Consider the following 17,763-nt stretch of genomic DNA (forward strand, 5'->3'; position numbering starts at 1 on the left):
GCTTCAAATGAAACAGAATAAATGATTTTTAAGGAGTTCGGATATCATTTCCCAGTCCAAGATGTGGTTGTGACTACAGTAGCACTTATTTTTTCAATAAAAATGCAGCTGAATGCTTATGTCTCTCAAGAAGGTCTTTTCTCGTCCCAGAGGTACTGGTATCTTCGCTTACTACGTCCTGCTGTAAATTTCAGCTGACCTTTGTAGTGGGAGATTCGGTCTGCATCACAGCCTGGATCTTTGGCCCTTCAAGTGTCAGAAAAGAAGTATGGTTAATGGCAACTGTGATATGGACAGCTGTCCCTCAAGAGCAGGGCTGAGATGATTATCTCATTTTACACAGCTGTCAGACAGGAATTACATCGCTGTCATTAGCAATCAGAAGATGAGATGCTTTTGGACTCGCTTTTCCATTTGCTTTCCCCAACTTTGGGATTGTAACCAGTGACTTGAGAACAGAACCCTCTGTGCACTGTGGTACTTCGTTTGCAGAAACTGTTGCCGTGTGATGCTTTAATTAAATAATAATAATAATTATAATAATAAAATGTTTCTAGCACTTCCAGAAGACAACTTGGAAAGTGAGGGTAGCGCCCAGATTGACAGCCCAGAATTGTTAACTTCCAAAATGTGTGAATTCTCCAGTTGTGTCAATACTGAAGCCTAAAGAAAAGTATCTGAACCCCTGTTTTGCTGGCTGCTGTACTCATTATTTTATCAAGAATGTCCCGCTTGTGTTCAACTGCAAAATGCTTATCATTTTTATAGGATTTAACATTGATACTTGCTACCTACTGTGCTGTTGATGTGTCCTCCTTCTGAGGTGTATGTGATGAACGTAAAAATCCATGGCATACGTCTACTCTGCCCTTAGTTTTTCCATGTTTAAAGGCATCCTGTGAGCGTATGTTACTGAGAGAGGGCAAGCATGCTGCAGTACGTTTTCACAATGAATGAGCTGCAAAATTTTCATTTTACATTTGAAAAGAAACATGCAGAATACTGGGAACATTTCAGAATGCAGAGAACAGAGCGTAGGGCCCGTTTACAGGTGTGAGCTGTGGTGCTTTGCCAATATTTGGACCAGACAGCTGTTTTATCCTCCTGTCTTTGACTGCTCCATCCTCTACCCCATCCTAATATGACCCTTTGAGTCGGTGCCTTAAAGGCAGAAGACGCAGATGCTGCTAGCTGTGGACCTCGTGAGCAGTTTCCTGAATCCCATCCCTGGCTTCCTATCTTCATGTCAGTCAGGCTCTTCTCCTGCACCTTTAAGGCCCAGCGTGTTTCCACCCCATCTACTTTACTTTCACTTCCTCCTACACCCCAGTACTCCTCCCAGTTCTCTCTGTACTGCTCTTTGCATCTCATTTTCCTTACTGTCCATTTGTCATTCTCTCTTGTGGCCCTAGAAGCCTGAAACGCTTCTTGTCTCTTCAAAGAGAAGCATTCCCCATGTCCTTTAAAGTTTCTTTACTATCAGGAGTCCTTTCTTAACCCGTTTCACAGATCTCATTATTTCTGCACCTGTATTTCAATCTTTTTGGCTTTTGTTAGATTATATGCTTGTGGATAAAGTTTTCCTTTTTTTTTTTTTTTTTGCCAGAGTTTATGTCAAGAAGCACGTTTTATACAAATATAAAATAAATGAAACTTTGTTCATCTGAAAATGTCTAGGTCAACAAAGCTGGGGAATGGTACTTTGTCTCCCATGTTCCTTTCCTTCCCCTTCCTTTCTTCATGATTTTTTTCTTCAAGGTTTTATTTGGTTGGAATGAAAACCCCTTGCACTGCAATCTCTGGTTGCTCCCAGCACCTCAGGAGCTTGGTTTTGAGTTGGTGTGAACAGTTTGTGCAAGGCCCAGTGCCTCATTTCTGATCCGATCTCTCTAAGCTGGTCGGTTTACTTGACCTGAAGTCAACAAATAAAGGCATGTGTGTTTTTGTTTGGCCTTTCTAATGTATGACAGAGACTGAGTAATGAGCGAGAGATGAGTGGAGCTTTTATACCTGGAGGAAGAGGTATTTGCTTTTTATTCTTTACATTAGCAATTCAAATTTTGTTTATGCTCTTTGCTGTGTAAAGGCTGTGGCTGATTATGAGAAACATATACATACTGCTAAAAGTTCAAATCTGAATAACTGTGAAGGAATCTGGACTGCTTGTTGTCATTAGTTAAAGGGGCAAAGTTTCTGAATTCTCAGTTTCCCTCCAAAAAATTAAGTAAAATAATATTAAAAAAATCTCCCTCCCCATCAGTAACTTGTGGACAAAACTGGGCAAACTATTAATTCCCTTTGAAATTCCCTTTCTCTCCACCTGAGCAAAGCAGACGGGGTTTCAAGGTAGAAAGCTGGTGTGGGAGCGCTGTGTGCTCCGCGTGGCTCTGCTGCTGCTCTGCTGGCTGACCTGGCGCTGCGTGCTCCTCTTTGCACAGCTTCCTAGTGACACTGGAAGAGGGAATCGCTCCTTCCAAGGGTTCCAGAGCGTGAGGAGGAGAAACACTTCATGAAGGCTGGGTGTTGCTATTGGTGTTCTTCTTCCTGTTGATTACCTTAATTGCAGTGTGAAATTGAACTCGACGCCTCTGCGTGCTGCTTTGCTTGGCACTGAGGAGCAGTGGCAGCACGATGCCCCTGGTCGTTTGTGTTTCATGGCAGGACCCACAAAGCCAGAACTGAAGGGTGACAGATCCTGTGCCGTGTCAGTAGCCTGGGATTGTTTTTAAAGTTGACTTGAGTATAGATACTCTGACTCCCTTGAAGAGTCTCCTTCTAAGATCTCTAATGACCTTTTCTTGGCCAGGTCTCAGGGTCTGTATTCCATCTTCATCCTTCTTGGCTTCCCTGCTGTTTTTGACACTTGATCATGCCCAGTCTTGAAATCTTGTCCTCCTTTGACTTTTGTGTCTGTATTTTCCTGGTTTCCCTCCTGCTGTTCTAGTTACTTATTCAGTTACTTCTGTACTAGGCCATTTACCTTCCTCCATTTATTTTTTCATAAGTTAGACACACAGACCCACTTCTGGCATGCTCTCCTGGCTTTTTTTCACTTTCTTCATGCCAGCGATATTACATTATGCATTTCAGCATACCACCTTAATGTCTTTTTTTTTTTTTTTAATGATTTGCTGATAGCTCAAAATTGCTGAGACCAGGATGAAACTCCAGAAATCTCCCGTGAGATTTCCCTTTGTTTCCCGCTTTCCTCTGTTGCAACCTCCCACAGTTGGACATGGGTTTTCTCTGAATCACACTATTATTTTTACACTTACGATATAAGACCTCATCCTCCAGTTTCATGCCCTTAATCTGCTGCTTCTTTCTTAGTTACCTCTTTGGGTAACCCCTATGCTTTCTGTTTTGCTTGCCATCTCAACTACTGCTCTCTTCTTCCTGGCCTCTGACAACTCTTACTTTCCCCGAGTCTTGTCTAAAAGACAGTTGCTGAAGCAAAACCTCCTGGCATTTTTAGTCAAAGCGTTGCCACCTCTCCTCCCCCTCAGTTCTGCCCGTTGGCCATCGTGCACCACGTAAGGTCACAGCTTCTCGCCCCTCCTCTGAGGGGCCTTCCACATTTATGCTTCTCCCCTATCTCTTTCTGCCTTTTATTGTGTTGTCCTTTGCTCTCCAGCAACACAGGCATGACGCTGTGCCTTTCCATTTCTTGCGTGATCATCCCTTCGCATTCCTCCTCAGCTGACTCATACCTTGATACATATAGGAGAATTGCCAGCCAATAGAGGCGAGACAAACTGGAGGTTACTTATTGACATATTTGAAAATTATTCCGAAGGCCTTGCCGATACTCAGATGTAGCTGGGTTATTGCATGTGTCCTCCTCTCCCAGGCTGCTCCTGCGAACGGGACCGATTACAAAAGTAAATACAGATAGTCATAAGCGAAGGCACATCTCGGAGACTGGGAAGGTCAGAGCTGGAGCAGAAAACATTTATTCAGAACAGCAAGGTGGCAGCTGTGGTAAGCGTGCGTGTGGAAGAGCGTGGCTTCTTTGTGAGTCTGTAACAGCCTGAACAGGAGGCTTGGTCTGAGGATGACACACAGAAAGTAGCACTTCGTAGGTAGGATGCAGAGTGCCAAGTGGCAGTAATAGCATTTTAAGCTAGAAGAAGGAATGAATGGGTGTACATCCCTTTTCCTGTGGTATGTGGAATCCTTTTGACTTTCACACTTGCTGAAAATCCTTAAAAGTTGTGCACCTGGCTGGAGGCTGTCAGATGTCTCCTGGAAGACTGTTCAATCACATTAGTTCAAACAAACAGCTAACAAAGAAGTGAAAAAGGATTGTGTTTAAAGTTGTGCTTGAGACCTAATTTGTGAACTTTACACGGGGTTACGTGATTCATCTGATCAATCTACAACTTAAATTTCATCTGTACTTTGCTTCCAACCTCTTCTTTAACAACTTTTTCTGCAGTGCTTTGGTAATCTCAACTCTGGGAGCATTTCCTGTGCTAGGTGGTACTCCACTGATCTGTACTTGATACCAGTTTCCTTATTCTCTATGAATTCAATGCAAAGTTGGTGCTTGATACCCATTTTCTCACAAGGTCAGTGTGGGTTGTGGCTTGTTTCAGCAGCTATTGCAGAATTCGTATGGACTAATGTCTTTTTCAGTGGTTCAGCTTTTGGTGAACAGGCCACTTGCAGTCCGATTTTCATTTTTTACTGACAGGTCCATTTTTTAATGTGAATAAGAACACTTTTTTTATTTACAAGCGCATGTTGCATTTTTTTAACCTGGGTTTTTGTAGCTGTCTTTGCAGTGATGTGAAGATCTTCTGAACAAGATACTTTGCATGCTGATCTACTTCTGATTGTCTCTAATTTCAGAGACAATCTGTGTGTCATATCAGTGTTTGCATATCCTGTACTGAAGCTGTACTACGGGATATGATTCTGATAGGCAGCTAAAATCGAAATCCTTCTTTTCAAGCTAGGTGCTTCCATGAAGCTGGGGGAAAATACCTTCTCTTAAATACGGTTTGTCTACCTCCGACTTCTGGGTTTCCAAGGGAAACCTTCGTTCCAGATATGTGCTCATGAATTTGAACTATTTCCAAAAACAATACCCAATACCTTTTTCAGTGTAGGACTAATTGTTCTGTTAATATTCGTGCCAAAAGATTTCTCCTACCTTCCTGGCATGTGCTTAGAATCGTGCTCCTGTTTCCAATGGTAAGATGTTGCGTAGTGGTTCCGAAGGTGGAGGGATGCTGTAGAGATCCTTCTGCTGGGGTGATCTATTTTCATTGTGCTGCTTCAAATTGACTTGGTTTGCTTTTACTTTTTTTTTTTATTTAATATATAATAATGGGACATTGGGCTTATTATTAGAATAAATCTTTTATGATGGTCTTACTACGAATAAAGTAACTTTTAGCTCAGAAGTATTTTAAGCATGCCACTATTCTCAATATCATTTGCTGTTTCTTTTAACAGGTGTTACATATTCCCCACTCTCAGTTGCACAGCACCATAAATAAGCACACTAATCTTAACTTTGAACACATCTTCAGGCTGTCTGAGGGGTTTCTGCAATGTTTGCTGAGTGTTTCTCTGCATTTCTGCAGCGTGTTTATGTAGCAAATGACAAAAGTCTTTTGAGTAGTTGGTCTTACTAAAATTTAGATCAAACTGTTTGATCCTACCCTTTGATGCCTGTAAAGACACTGTTTCCCTTGACATGATATTTTGGATGTTGGCTTTAATGCTCTCTATTGTTAAGTTCAAATATGCAGGTCAAGTTTTGTAAACTGTATCTTTCTGCCAGTTTTCTACAAAAATTAATACATAATAACTTTTTGTGGTTCATATCCATATAGCTGTGTGCTTTTAGATGACAGTAACTTCCTTTGGTTGAAGCCTTTTTTTTCCTTTGTAGCTCATGACTAGTGTGAACTGCGTACACTCTATTACCACACCTCCAGTACAATAATTTATTGTGAGTAAATTATTAGCTTATTAGTTTAATTATTGTATTAGTTTATTTTTTGTGCTTGTTATACTGCTCCCAAAGGAGGGAAGGGTGGTTCTAGAGTATGATGGTTTCTGCTACCTCTTTGCCACAGGGACTGCTTTTCATCCTTTTATAGGTACTGCAAACAGAAGTGTACTTTCTAACTGCAATGCTTTCATTTTTGCCTGCTAATATAATAACACAACCCCTGCCAGTTCTTCCAGGTTAAGTTCCATTTATGAACAATCATAGAATGATTTGGGTTGGAAAAGACCCTAAAGATCACCCAGTTCCACCCCCACTGCCATGGTAAGGGACACCTCCCACCAGCCCAGGTTGCCCAAAGCCCCATCCAGCCTGACCTTGAGCACCTCCAGAGATGGGGCAGCCACAGCTTCTCTGGGCAGCCTGTGCCAGGGCCTCACCACCCTCTGAGTGAAGAATTTCTTCCATATATCTGATCTAAATCTCCCCTCTTTTAACTTAAAACCATTAACCCTTGTCCTGTCCCTACACCCCCTGGCACAGAGTCCCTCCTCAGTTCTCCTGCAGGCCCCCTTTAGGCACTGACAGGCCGCTGTAAGGTCTCCCCAGAGCCTTCTCTTCTCCAGGCTGAACACCCCAGCTCCCTCAGCCTGTCTTCATAGGAGAGGCGCTCCAGCCCCTTGATAATCTCCAGCTCCTTAGTAACATTGATAAAGTACTTTTTTTTTTTTTTTTTTTTTGTCAAAGTAAAAGCTGTTTTCTCATGCATTCTCATGTGTTACTTTCTTCCTTAGTTTCTGAGGCAGTTTAGTCTAGTTGGCATCCTGCTCACCTTTCTGTTTCAGTGGTCAAGTTGTTCTTTTTTTTTTTTTTTTTCCTCATGATGATGTTTATTTGTTTGCTAAATACCCCAGAAGTGAGGTTTATGTCAGATTATATTAGATGGATACTGTCAGCACTGGATCTGTGCTTCAGGCACCTCAGTAGAAGTGATCTTATTTTTACAGGTGTTCTGCAGCAATGTCTCACTACTTGGTAGTCTGTTTTGTGTATCTTCCTTCTCAAAGTTTATGTTGAGAAAATTAGATTGAATCTCCTTTGAGTGTTTCACCAGCAGTGTTTCATTGGATTAGAATAGCAGGAGGAAGAAAAATAAAATAAAATAAAGCAACAGTGAAAGTAAATTTAGAAAGTAAATCTACAGATCTATTGTAGAATATGCATTATCTATAGGCTGTGTACGGTGTAGTTTCATTCATTGCTTCACCCTCTACTGAATGGACAGCCTCTGGGCCCTGCCTTAGAGAATATTTCAGGTTATAAATGTTGATTGATTGCGCACAGTGTGCCCCTCAGAGTGTTGTTCCTCACCGTTCAGACCTTTCTTCCGTTCCTGATACGTAAGTAGTAGTGGCACAAGGTAAGGGCTGACTAAGAACAAGCTTTTGCAATGCAGCAGGGTAAGCGCAGTACAGATTTTTGCAGTCCAGCAGCAGGTATGGTACAATCTGACAGACAGAAAGCTGGCTTACGTTTCCAACCTGAGGTTCAGTTTGTGAGCTGCAGATACTCACTGTAAGGCAGTAGCTTTCCTGGAGCGCTGCAGTGAAGTGTTACTAGTCCCGAGGGAATTAATGGTTATTAACAGGTATTCCGTGCTAGGATTTTCTTTAATAACGTCTTCCTTATGAATCAGACAGGTTCTTGTGTATTTAGCTGCAGATCTGAGTTGGTGCTTGGCTGTTGTTTCTGTATCTCTGATCTGTCTTGACTTGGTCTTGTGCTGGAACTAGTTACTACTTGAGGAGTGCAGACTGTGCAGTCAGTTTCCAGCTGCTGATGGTGGTTATGACTGGCTACCTTACAGCTGTTTTTTAAAGTCAACCAAATATATAAACGGATAACATTTACTTCTGTACATGCAAAATGGGAGATGATGAATTCTGGTCCTTAACTGTTTTTTTATTTCTTTGAAGTTAAATCTGTCGTGCTAATATAGTAGGGTTTTTTTAAACACCCTTGATTCTAGTTCAGTGTGTTTGTTAGTCACTAGTTGTGTTTTTTTTTTTTTTCCTCTCTTTGAGTGGGATTATAAAAAAGGAATTTGAAAGGAGAATTGTCAGGCAATGAACTGGGAAGGGGAAGATGAAAGAACCATCAGCTGCTGGCGTTTGGCTGTAGTGGTGTTGTGCTGTACCATTAAGTAGTGTCAAGCTGATGTACGGCTCGGATTAGATGAATGAAAATACACAGCACAAATTATAGCAAGTACTACTGTTATAGGAATTTAGTAACAAATTATACCAAATTATTTTTGTGTCAGCATTGTTCTGGAATTGCCACCGTACCTGAGGGTTTGACTGTGCGTGAATGCTACAGATCCTTTACTGCCAGGGTACAGATTTATAATTCTGGTAATATGTTAAAGTTAAAGCTTGGAAAAACAATCTTATTCCACTGCTTTGAAATATCACAGGTGATTGTTTTCATGTCTAAAAGTCTTTCTGTCCAAAATTACTGTCTGGCGTATGTGTTCTTAAAGAGCTGCTGGATTTTACTGAGAAGTAGTTGTTTCAATATGGCTTGGTTAGTGCATATACATACATATATTTACATACATATATATTTAATTTTATATATATAGTTAATGTTTAAGGATTTTGTTTTCTTTTTAAAATGTTTTATAAGCCGAGGAATGAAAAAAATTATCAGATTCTTAGTGTGAAAGTGATGGGACTCAATTCTAATCTTGCTTGCCTCCCTGACAGATATTTTACACAAACACAGTAGTGCTTGTATATTTGATAGTTGGTGTTTTGGTATCAACTTTGCATTTTACTTCATAGCCAATGGAGTAGAGCTAAATGCTCTACTGATACAAGTTGGGAAAATCTGAATCTTTAAGAAAACTGCAGTGTTTTGTGTTGTTTCATAATTTCTTTTTTCTTTCATTTTGGTATCTCAATCTGTTACAGGTTTTAGTAGCTTCATTTTCTTGATACGTGTTTAAGAAAGGAGGTGTTAGCTGTAACTTGTAACTATTTTACTTTTGATTTGTATTGTTAGGACAACTGATATTTCTGAATTAATGCATATGATAAGATGATGTGTTCTCCAATTGCATTGTGAAAAATTGAAATCTATATGAGGCACACTTAGAAAATTCAACATTCATCTGACATCAGTTCATGTTTGTTTCCTCCCAGGTTGATCAAACTAATACTTGTTAGTGAGGGCTGTCCAAGTGAAGTTACCGTGCAGGTCTCGCTGTGTTTCCGTTCGATGTCAGCAGTCTCAGCAGCCTTTGTCCGTGTGCCCAAAGCTGTGTAAAAATGTATTGTTGCTTTACCCTTGGATGATTTGGAAAGGAATAATGCTGCTTTCTTTTTTTTTAGAAATGCCTGAGATTGGCCATTTTGGCTGAACTATCTACGTTCAATAACTTTAGCAGGCTGCATGATGTGAAGCCTTTTGCAGCTCTGATCACTCAGCTGCAGAGCAAGCAGTCATCGCTGTCATCTGTGGCACTGTGGCAGATGAGCAGATAGATAAGTTAGTAGCAGTTGGGCTTTTCCTTTCCTCCACAGGCAGAGAAATGTTTCCACCCACTACAGATACTGCAGTGGTGCAATTTTACTTTTCAATCCATGCAGGCGCTGGGGCGTGAGTGGTGACGCTGGGAGGTGTTTCCTCAGCCCCGCGTGCTGGCGCAGCTGCTTGCGGGTTTTGTTGGTGTGCTGTGTAGGTGGCCCAGGCCTGAAAGGTGTCATGAGCGCATGAAAATGTGCACGAAAACGAAAGGTTTGGTGTGTAGGAACGTGTCAGGGTGTAGGCTTTGTGCATTCCTCTGTACTGTGAGGGCACATCGGTGCAGAAGTGTGAGGTGGGTCAACAGCTGGCCGAATGGCTGGGCTCTGAAGGTAGTGGTCAGTGGTGCAAAGTCTGGTTGGAGACCAGCAGCTGCCAATGAAGCCCAGAGGGCAATACTGGGTGCAGTCCTGCTTCACATTTTAATTAATGTTCTGGGTGAGGTGGTGATGACACAGAACTGGGGGGAGTGGTTGACTCACCAGAGGGCTGCACAGCCGTGCAGGGGGATCTTGACAGGTTGGAGAGGTGGGCTGACAAGAACCTCATGAAGTTCAACGTGTTCAAAAGTGCAAAGTCCTCCATCTAGGGAGGAACAACCCCAGGCACCCGTATGTACTAGGGGCCGCTCCAATGGAAAGCACCTCTGCTGAAAAGAACCGAGGAATCCCGGTAGACACCAAGTTGAACATGAGTCAACCATATGTCATTGCTGCTACGACAGCTAATTGGCTGCATTAAGCAAAATACCACCAGCAGGTCAAGAGAGGTGATCCTTCCCCTCTACTCAGCACTGGTGAGGCCACACCTGGAGCACTGCGTCCAGGTCTGGGCTTCCCAAAACAAGAGAAACATACAAATACTGGAAAGAGCCCCACAAAGGGCTACCAAGATGATCAAGGGACTGAGCACCCCTCCTATGGGGAGAGGCCAAGAGACCTGTGACTGTTCAGCCTGGAGAAGAGGAGGCTCAGGGGGATCTTAGCAATGCCTATAGATACCTGATGGAAGGGTGCAAAGAAGGTGGAGCCAGGCTCTTCTCAGTGGTGCCCAGTGCCAGGATACGAGGCAGAGAGCACAAACTGGAACACAGGAAGCTCCCTCTAAGCATCAGGAAACACTTTGCCACTGTGCAGGTGATGGAGCACTGGCACAGGTTGCCCAGAGAGGTGGTGGAGGCTCCCTCCTTGGAGATCTTCCAAGGCCACCTGGACGTGATCCTGGGCAGTGTGCTCTGGGTGTCCCTGCTTGAGCAGGGGGCTTGGACCAGGTGGCCTCCAGAGGCCCCTTCCAGCCCTAACCACTCTGTGATTCTGTGTAACACACGTGGTTTTGGGGCAGAGTGGAGAGCTTCTGTGTCAAAACGCTGGGTGCATCCACTGCATTATTGTAAAATGCCTATTTTTAGAATGAGCGTCTGTAATGCTCCACCAGAGTATTGTATCATGCTCTGCATGAGTACTCAGATACTCGAATGAATGAATATCTATTTGTGCGTCTCCCTTTCTCGTCTGATCTGCTCAGATGAGTGATGGACTTGTGTGGGGGGTGTTGACTGGTGAATCTTTCCAAAGCAGTGCGTGTTCACGCTAGTCTGTGCTCTCTGACATGTAGGCATGTAGTTAATTTGTTACGTGAGCATGTACAAAAGCGTGTGCATGTCTTTAGGCATTTAACTTTTGTATGTACTAGCGAGATACGGGGTGGTATCATCAAATTCTCCACAGAGATTAATTTCCAAAATGAAAGATGCAGAACTTGCAGCCCTTCAAAATTTTATTTTTATTTTTATTCAATGATTAAGTGCAGAGCAGTGCAGGTTGTGACCATGGAAACTACCTCAGTCCAAAAAATAATGATGCTTCTAATTGCAAGTAAGAATAATGATCTTTCTGATGCCCTGACTACTTCAAAAGGCAGTATATAAGCTTTTTGTGCTGTGTACAAGCTCATCCGTGTTTATGCTATTAAATATTTTATTCCTATAAAATATTTAAGTAGGAAACCCTGGCTACAAGTGCTAGTCATGTTGGACAGGTGTGTTTTAATTTTTTTTTTGGGGGGGGTTGGGGGGGAATATGTAATATTTATGAAAAGAAAGATCCCGAGTATGTTTCTGCCCTGTGGCAAACTCGTAGTGTGAGCTCGGATAAGTCAGTTTTTCTCATGTCTCAGATTTGGGCAAAATATTTGCTTGTTATTTCGTGAATTCAGCGAGATTTAATACAATCAAAATTGTATGTATGTTTAGGAAAAATGGGTTATGGTAGGCAAAGCTTTAACTATTACAAGCTTTATATAGTCTGTTCCACCTCGACATGGTAGATGTAATTATCTATATATAGTATTATGCATGATCTTGGTGTTTTAAAATGAGATATGTAATCCTAGCCCTAAGGAATAGGATTAATTATAATGTCACCTGATGCAAAAAGACAGAGTGGGCCTTAGAGAGAAATTAATTTCTCCCCAAATTAAGATAGTCACAGTCCTGACTTTTCCAGATGATCTTAATTAGATCATCAGATCCATTGTGGTTTGGATATGGTGTGAATGAGTGAGTATTCCCTTTTAGCCACGATCCTCCTCTTACATGACACGACAAACCTACTGTATTACAGCTAATCTTGGTGAAGGCCTCAAGGTTACATTACTTAGGTAGTAAAGGAATGAATGTGATGCAGCTGCTGAAGAGGGTCCCTGTCCTTTGAATAGATGTTGGCTCTTTACCTGAGAACAGTTGGGATGCTCTGGATAAGGCTGTCCTAGCAAAATTATCATCAGTGCTGTCCTAGCAAGAATGGTCCTCCTGGAGACGTAGTGGTAGGCCTTTTTGGATGATTATATCTGTCTGAATAACGTGTACAAAGCCGGATGATCTTCACTCAGGTATTTTGCGATAGGGGAAGGAGTAGAGAAGGGGAATGCAAACGGATATTTCTGTTGTTATGGTTTACCTTGTTTGTGTATCAGGAGTTCTCATTGTGCTTTTTGTTCTTCTCACAGATACACCTGCTTCCAGCACCATGGCCTCTGACCTGGAAAGCAGCCTCACCTCCATTGACTGGCTCCCACAGCTTACTTTAAGAGCTACTATTGAAAAACTAGGGGGTTCCTCACAAGCAGGGCCTCCAGGGGCTGCCCGAAAGTGTCCTCCAGGCTCACCAACTGATCCCAATGCTACTCTGAGTAAGGATGAGGCTGCAGTGCATCAAGATGGGAAGCCACGTTACAGCTATGCCACTCTGATCACGTATGCAATCAACTCGTCGCCTGCCAAGAAGATGACACTCAGTGAGATCTATCGTTGGATCTGTGACAATTTTCCCTACTACAAAAATGCTGGTATTGGTTGGAAGGTAAGGACTTCCATAGCTAAAGTACCCTTTCCGTCTAATAAATGGATGTTATTTTCTTAGTTCTGTACCAAATGTGGTTACTGAGCAAAATGAAGAGAAACGGATGTGAAATTAAGTTGACCATTTGGAAGAAATGAAGAGAGACGGAGGTTCCATTTTTTTTCTCAGATTTTTGTTGCATGTACGTGGTGGCCCTTACAAAGAATCCTGGGGAAAAGAGGGAAGAAAATCACCACAAAAAAAAAACAACACCAACAAAAAGAACCCACAAAACCCACGTTACTGCCAGTGTCTGCATCACGCTGATACTATTTTCACTGTACCTTTTGTATTTGTATAGGTGGTTCAGCCCCAGTTACTCAGCCTATTCTATTCCTCTCCTTTCCTAAGCTTCTGTTCTGCTGCATGGTGGGTATATGTAGTGAGGTTTGGCTTTTGAGTATACGCTTCCCTTCTGTTTTCTCTACCCACACCTGAGCATACACAGAAGGCTGTACGTTTTTGTTGTAGCACTTACCTGTATCTCTCAATTTCTCTTCAGAACTCGATTCGTCATAACCTCTCTCTGAATAAGTGTTTTCGAAAAGTGCCTCGACCGAGGGATGATCCTGGGAAGGTAAGAAATCTGCACGCTCCTGGGCAAGACATTTTAAACTGCAAGGAATAAGCAGGGGTTGCTCTTTCTAACTCATGACTGGAATTTGAAACCTAAAGTGCAGGCAGAAATGGAAGCAGTAGTAAGATTTACTGCTGCGCTTGGCTACAGAAGCAATTGCTTAAAGGGAACCTGTAAAAGGGCCTAAATAGTTTTAGCACTTTTTCTTATCTGTGATCTTCTGTTAACTTTAAAGATAATGGAAAAGGAATAGTGTTAAGTGTACTTTTTCAGTTTTGTTTCTTTTTCTATATTTATATATCTATATTTGTTAAGTGTGGGTCTGGTCCAACCTGTTCTGTTACGAAAGATTTTAGTGGCTGGTGGTGCATGGCAGGATTATGACATGACATCATAGGCTTCATGGAGGCAAGATCCAGGGAAGTGAGAGCAGAACTACTTACGTAGACTGCAGACAATTTGGCATTGGGGGAAAAAAATGTCATGATCAGGTAGTTCAGATCTGTAGAAACCAGTTAAAAGTAGCAGTCACGAATTTATTAGTTGGTTGTGTTAGTAAAGGCTGATAAAGTCCTGTTAGTGTGTAACAATTGTAAAGGAGAGTTGCTAGCAAAACCAAGACATGACAAGCAGATAGTTACTTTTACAAAAAAAACAAGCAGAAGAAGATGGTGCGGATGAGAAACTATGCATTTAGACAGAAAGCTTTTATTTTATTGATTTATTTTAACTTTCTTCCATCCCTCAGCATCCTAAAGTTGCCAGGCCTTTGTGCAGGCCTTTTCAGGTTATATTTGAAGGACTAGGTGATGCTCAGTTGGCATCTAAAAATTGAAGTAAGGTCTCTGGAGACCACTGCTCAAAATGCTATTGATTATATGGCTTATTCCAGGGAACCCATCCTGACTTCAGAGTACATGTTTGAAGGTGCTCATTGACATTTTGGGCTGGGTTTGTAATGATAACCGATCCTGTGCTTGTCACTGATTATTCAGGTTCAACTGGAGGTCAAAATGAGTTAAATCACACCCTAGAGTTCTGTGTATGCTGCTTCAGAAAACAACAAACTGACATAATTATAGTCTACTTCAGGTTGAAAGGGACCTCAGGAGGTCAAACACCACTCTTCCCCCCCCCCCCTCCCAGCTTATCAGACAGGACACGATTGGGTTGTTCAGGCCTTTGATGGGCACTTGTTTAAGCAATGCACCACCATCATTTATATCTGATTGGAATTCTTCTTGATGTAACTTGTGTTTGTTGCATCTTATTCTGTGCATATCTGAAAAGAGTTTGGGTTTTGTCATCTTAAAATTTCATCACATAGTTTAAGACAGTGGTTAGATTTCCTTAACCTTCTCTTCTCCAGCCTAAACAGATCTGTCTGTGTGAACTGCTTGTACGTGGTGTATTTTAGTCCCCTAGCCAACATGGTGCTCCTCTGTTGGATGTATTCCTGTATGTCAGTGTCTGTCTTGCCTGGGAGGCCCCCAAGAGGGCACAGTACTTAAAGTGAAATCTCACAAGCATGGGAAAAGAGATCCTTCTCGTTCTTTCTGCCCAGTCTGAGCACTGAGTTGGTCCTCATTAGTCAATAAAAAAATAACACGCTGTGAGGAAGGTACTGAGGGGGGGTGTGCAGGCCCAAAAGAGTTGGTCTGTCTCGGGTCTAAAACATGTTTTGCTCTTCTTGTTGTCATGTCTCAAAGTGATGGAAACGTAAAGCATCCTGCCTTCCACCTGTAGCAATGTTCAGTACAACACGATGCAAGAGAGCAACCTCTGTTTCCAGCACCCAGGCCTTGGTTGTCTGATACTCAGGGTGGTCCAGGTGGTCCTAATGTTTAGTAAATGCGGCATTTTTTGAGGCAGTAAATCCCTGCTGCAGGAAGCACCCGGATTTAATACTGCAGTAATTCACCACTGGGTCTTCTTTTCAGGGCTCTTATTGGACAATAGATACGTGTCCAGATATATCTCGCAAGAGGCGGCATCCTCCCGATGATGACGTGAGTGTTACTTTTTCCTGACAGCATGGAGCAGGAGGGGGAATCCCCCTTCTTGTTCCAAGGAGTCCTTCCAGCACCAGATGATGCTGTCATTTTGGGGGCAAAGCGTGCACACTGGGGAAACAAAAGCTAGAACTGAATGAATTAACATGTATATTGTGCTGATTGGCTCTTGTTGCTGTTTGGTAGCTAAGTTAATAATGCTTAAAGTCCTTTATCCTGTCTCTTTGGTGACTAAGGCCTAGTCCTCCTCTTTTCTAAGCCATGAACTACAGTGGGGGGAGCTGGCTTCCCATCTGCAGTTTCACTTCTCCATCTGTTTTTGATTTGGGCTTCTTTTCTCCTTCTTCCCCCTCCACAGATACCACAAGATTCCCCAGAGCAAGAGGCAAGCAAGAGCCCCCGAGGTGCTGTTCCAGTCAGCACAGAAGCCTCTTTGCCATCTGAGGCCACCCCTCAGCTGTCACTCCAGAGCACTGCCCCCATTGCCAACTACAGTCAGGTGAGCAGTGGAGAAGAGGACAGAAGCCTTAAAGAAGTGTGTGTGTGGGGAGGGAAAAATAAAAGGAAGGGAAGAAGTTAATCAGACAGAAAATAAGGAGGAAGTGACATTTAAGAACGGGTTGGATATTGGAGCCAGTGTGCTATGGGGGGTGGTTGGTTAACTTCCGTCAAGGAAAATGGCTTTTGGGATGGTCTGCTGGGAGGTGAGCTAAGTGATAGGAGATAGCAGCGCGTGTTCTACCTGTAGGTAGTGTTTGGATCCCTGTCAGAAGTTACAAAACCTAGTATAAAGCCAAGGCCTTATTTCTGTTGTGTGTGGTCCTTTCAGCAGGCTGCAGGACCTGTGGATGTTGCCTCTACTGTAGCAGGGGGGCAGGGCCGTGAAGGGGCCGACGTGCCACCCCCGCTGTACAGTGCCAACCATGACTTCAAGTTCTCCTACTCTGAGATCAATTTCCAGGATCTTAGCTGGTCCTTCCGAAACCTCTACAAATCCATGCTGGAGAAATCATCTTCCTCTCAGCACGGTGAGTAACAATATGTGACACATGGGGTGGGCAGGTACCTGCCTACACAGTCCTTGTTCGCTGATCTATCCTTACGCTTTCAGGTCTTTCTTCTTTTAGAAGCCTGTGCAAACAGACTTTCCTTCTTTGGCAATTAGTTCTTGGTTTGTAATTAGCTCTGCCAGGAGCAGATAAGAAATCTGCCTGCCCCTTCTCTATTGCTCCCCACTCATTCACTCAGAATAAAAAGGATTATGATTTAAAAATACCTTGTGTTGATAGAAAAGCAAATGCTAAAATGGTAGAAGCGTAGAAAAATGAAGTCCCGAAGAAAAGTGTGTCTGAGAAGTATTCACAGTCTGACAAGCTAGAAACTGTAAGAAGGAGGGGGTTGTTGCATTTAGGCAGTGGAATTTCCCTCAAAAGAGAATGGAAGGTCGTCACTGTGAAGATCTTTTAAAAGCAGAATTTGTACGAGACCTTGGAGAATTGAGCTTTGTGGGGAAGGAAGAGCCTGTAACTCCATTCATAGCTCACATTTCTGTGACTGAGGAACCAGCCACCAGAGGGCAGAATCGCTGTAGGGATGAGATGAGACCTGTGTTTCTGCAGAAAACACTTCAGGAAAGTCTCCACTTGCTGTCCATATCCTTAAACGTTCTTCTAAATACTAGCAGGAAGGAATATACAATTAGATGAGCATTTCACCTATGCTGTCAACTGTTATACAGCGCAGGCAGGGTTTGCTACTCTGCCACTTTCAGGAGGAGCCTCTTGAAACTTGTAGCTTCAGTAAAATAACAAGCTATTACATTTATTACTTTCATCATGCTGGCACTTGAGATTACTGGTAGTACTCTGTTGTATAAGATGTTGTACAATGAGAAAGATAGAAAAATGCAGAGAAGAACCTTGACTCACTTGTGTACCTTTGTGAAAGTTCAGCAGTGGTCTGTTTCTCAGTTCTTCAGCTATAAGATAGTCTAGGAAAAGTTGCAGTTTTTGAGGAAATCGTGCTGGCAATTTTAGAGTTAAGATGTTAATATTGACCCTTTTGTTCCATTACAATTAGTAGGGTGGTCTAAGGGTTGATTCTGGGTCTAGTGAAAAACTGAGGCTTGCTTGCAGGTGGTCAAGTAAGGAATGGATAGCTCAGGTTAGTGGCCTTTCACTGTGACTGTTCTCAGAAGTCCAAGATGTAAGGGGACAATGAACT

General features: G+C 42.6%; 1 protein-coding gene across 2 annotated transcripts in view; it reads left to right on the forward strand.

The window, feature by feature from the left end:
* The window catches only part of FOXJ2 (forkhead box J2), a 30,771-nt gene that overhangs the window by 3,746 nt on the left and 9,262 nt on the right, over nt 1-17,763 (forward strand). The window contains exons 2-6 of one of the 2 annotated variants that reach the window (XM_005012411.6): nt 12,560-12,912; nt 13,454-13,528; nt 15,469-15,537; nt 15,899-16,039; nt 16,373-16,568. In XM_005012411.6, coding sequence (XP_005012468.2) covers nt 12,580-12,912; nt 13,454-13,528; nt 15,469-15,537; nt 15,899-16,039; nt 16,373-16,568 — 814 coding nt within the window. In that variant the 5' untranslated portion in view covers nt 12,560-12,579. Of the gene's footprint in view, nt 1-12,559; nt 12,913-13,453; nt 13,529-15,468; nt 15,538-15,898; nt 16,040-16,369; nt 16,569-17,763 lie in introns of both variants that reach the window. The other variant, XM_005012412.6, reaches the window with a different exon arrangement.

Source organism: Anas platyrhynchos, chromosome 1 (assembly GCF_047663525.1).
Source record: "Anas platyrhynchos isolate ZD024472 breed Pekin duck chromosome 1, IASCAAS_PekinDuck_T2T, whole genome shotgun sequence".
Taxonomy (NCBI): domain Eukaryota; kingdom Metazoa; phylum Chordata; class Aves; order Anseriformes; family Anatidae; genus Anas; species Anas platyrhynchos.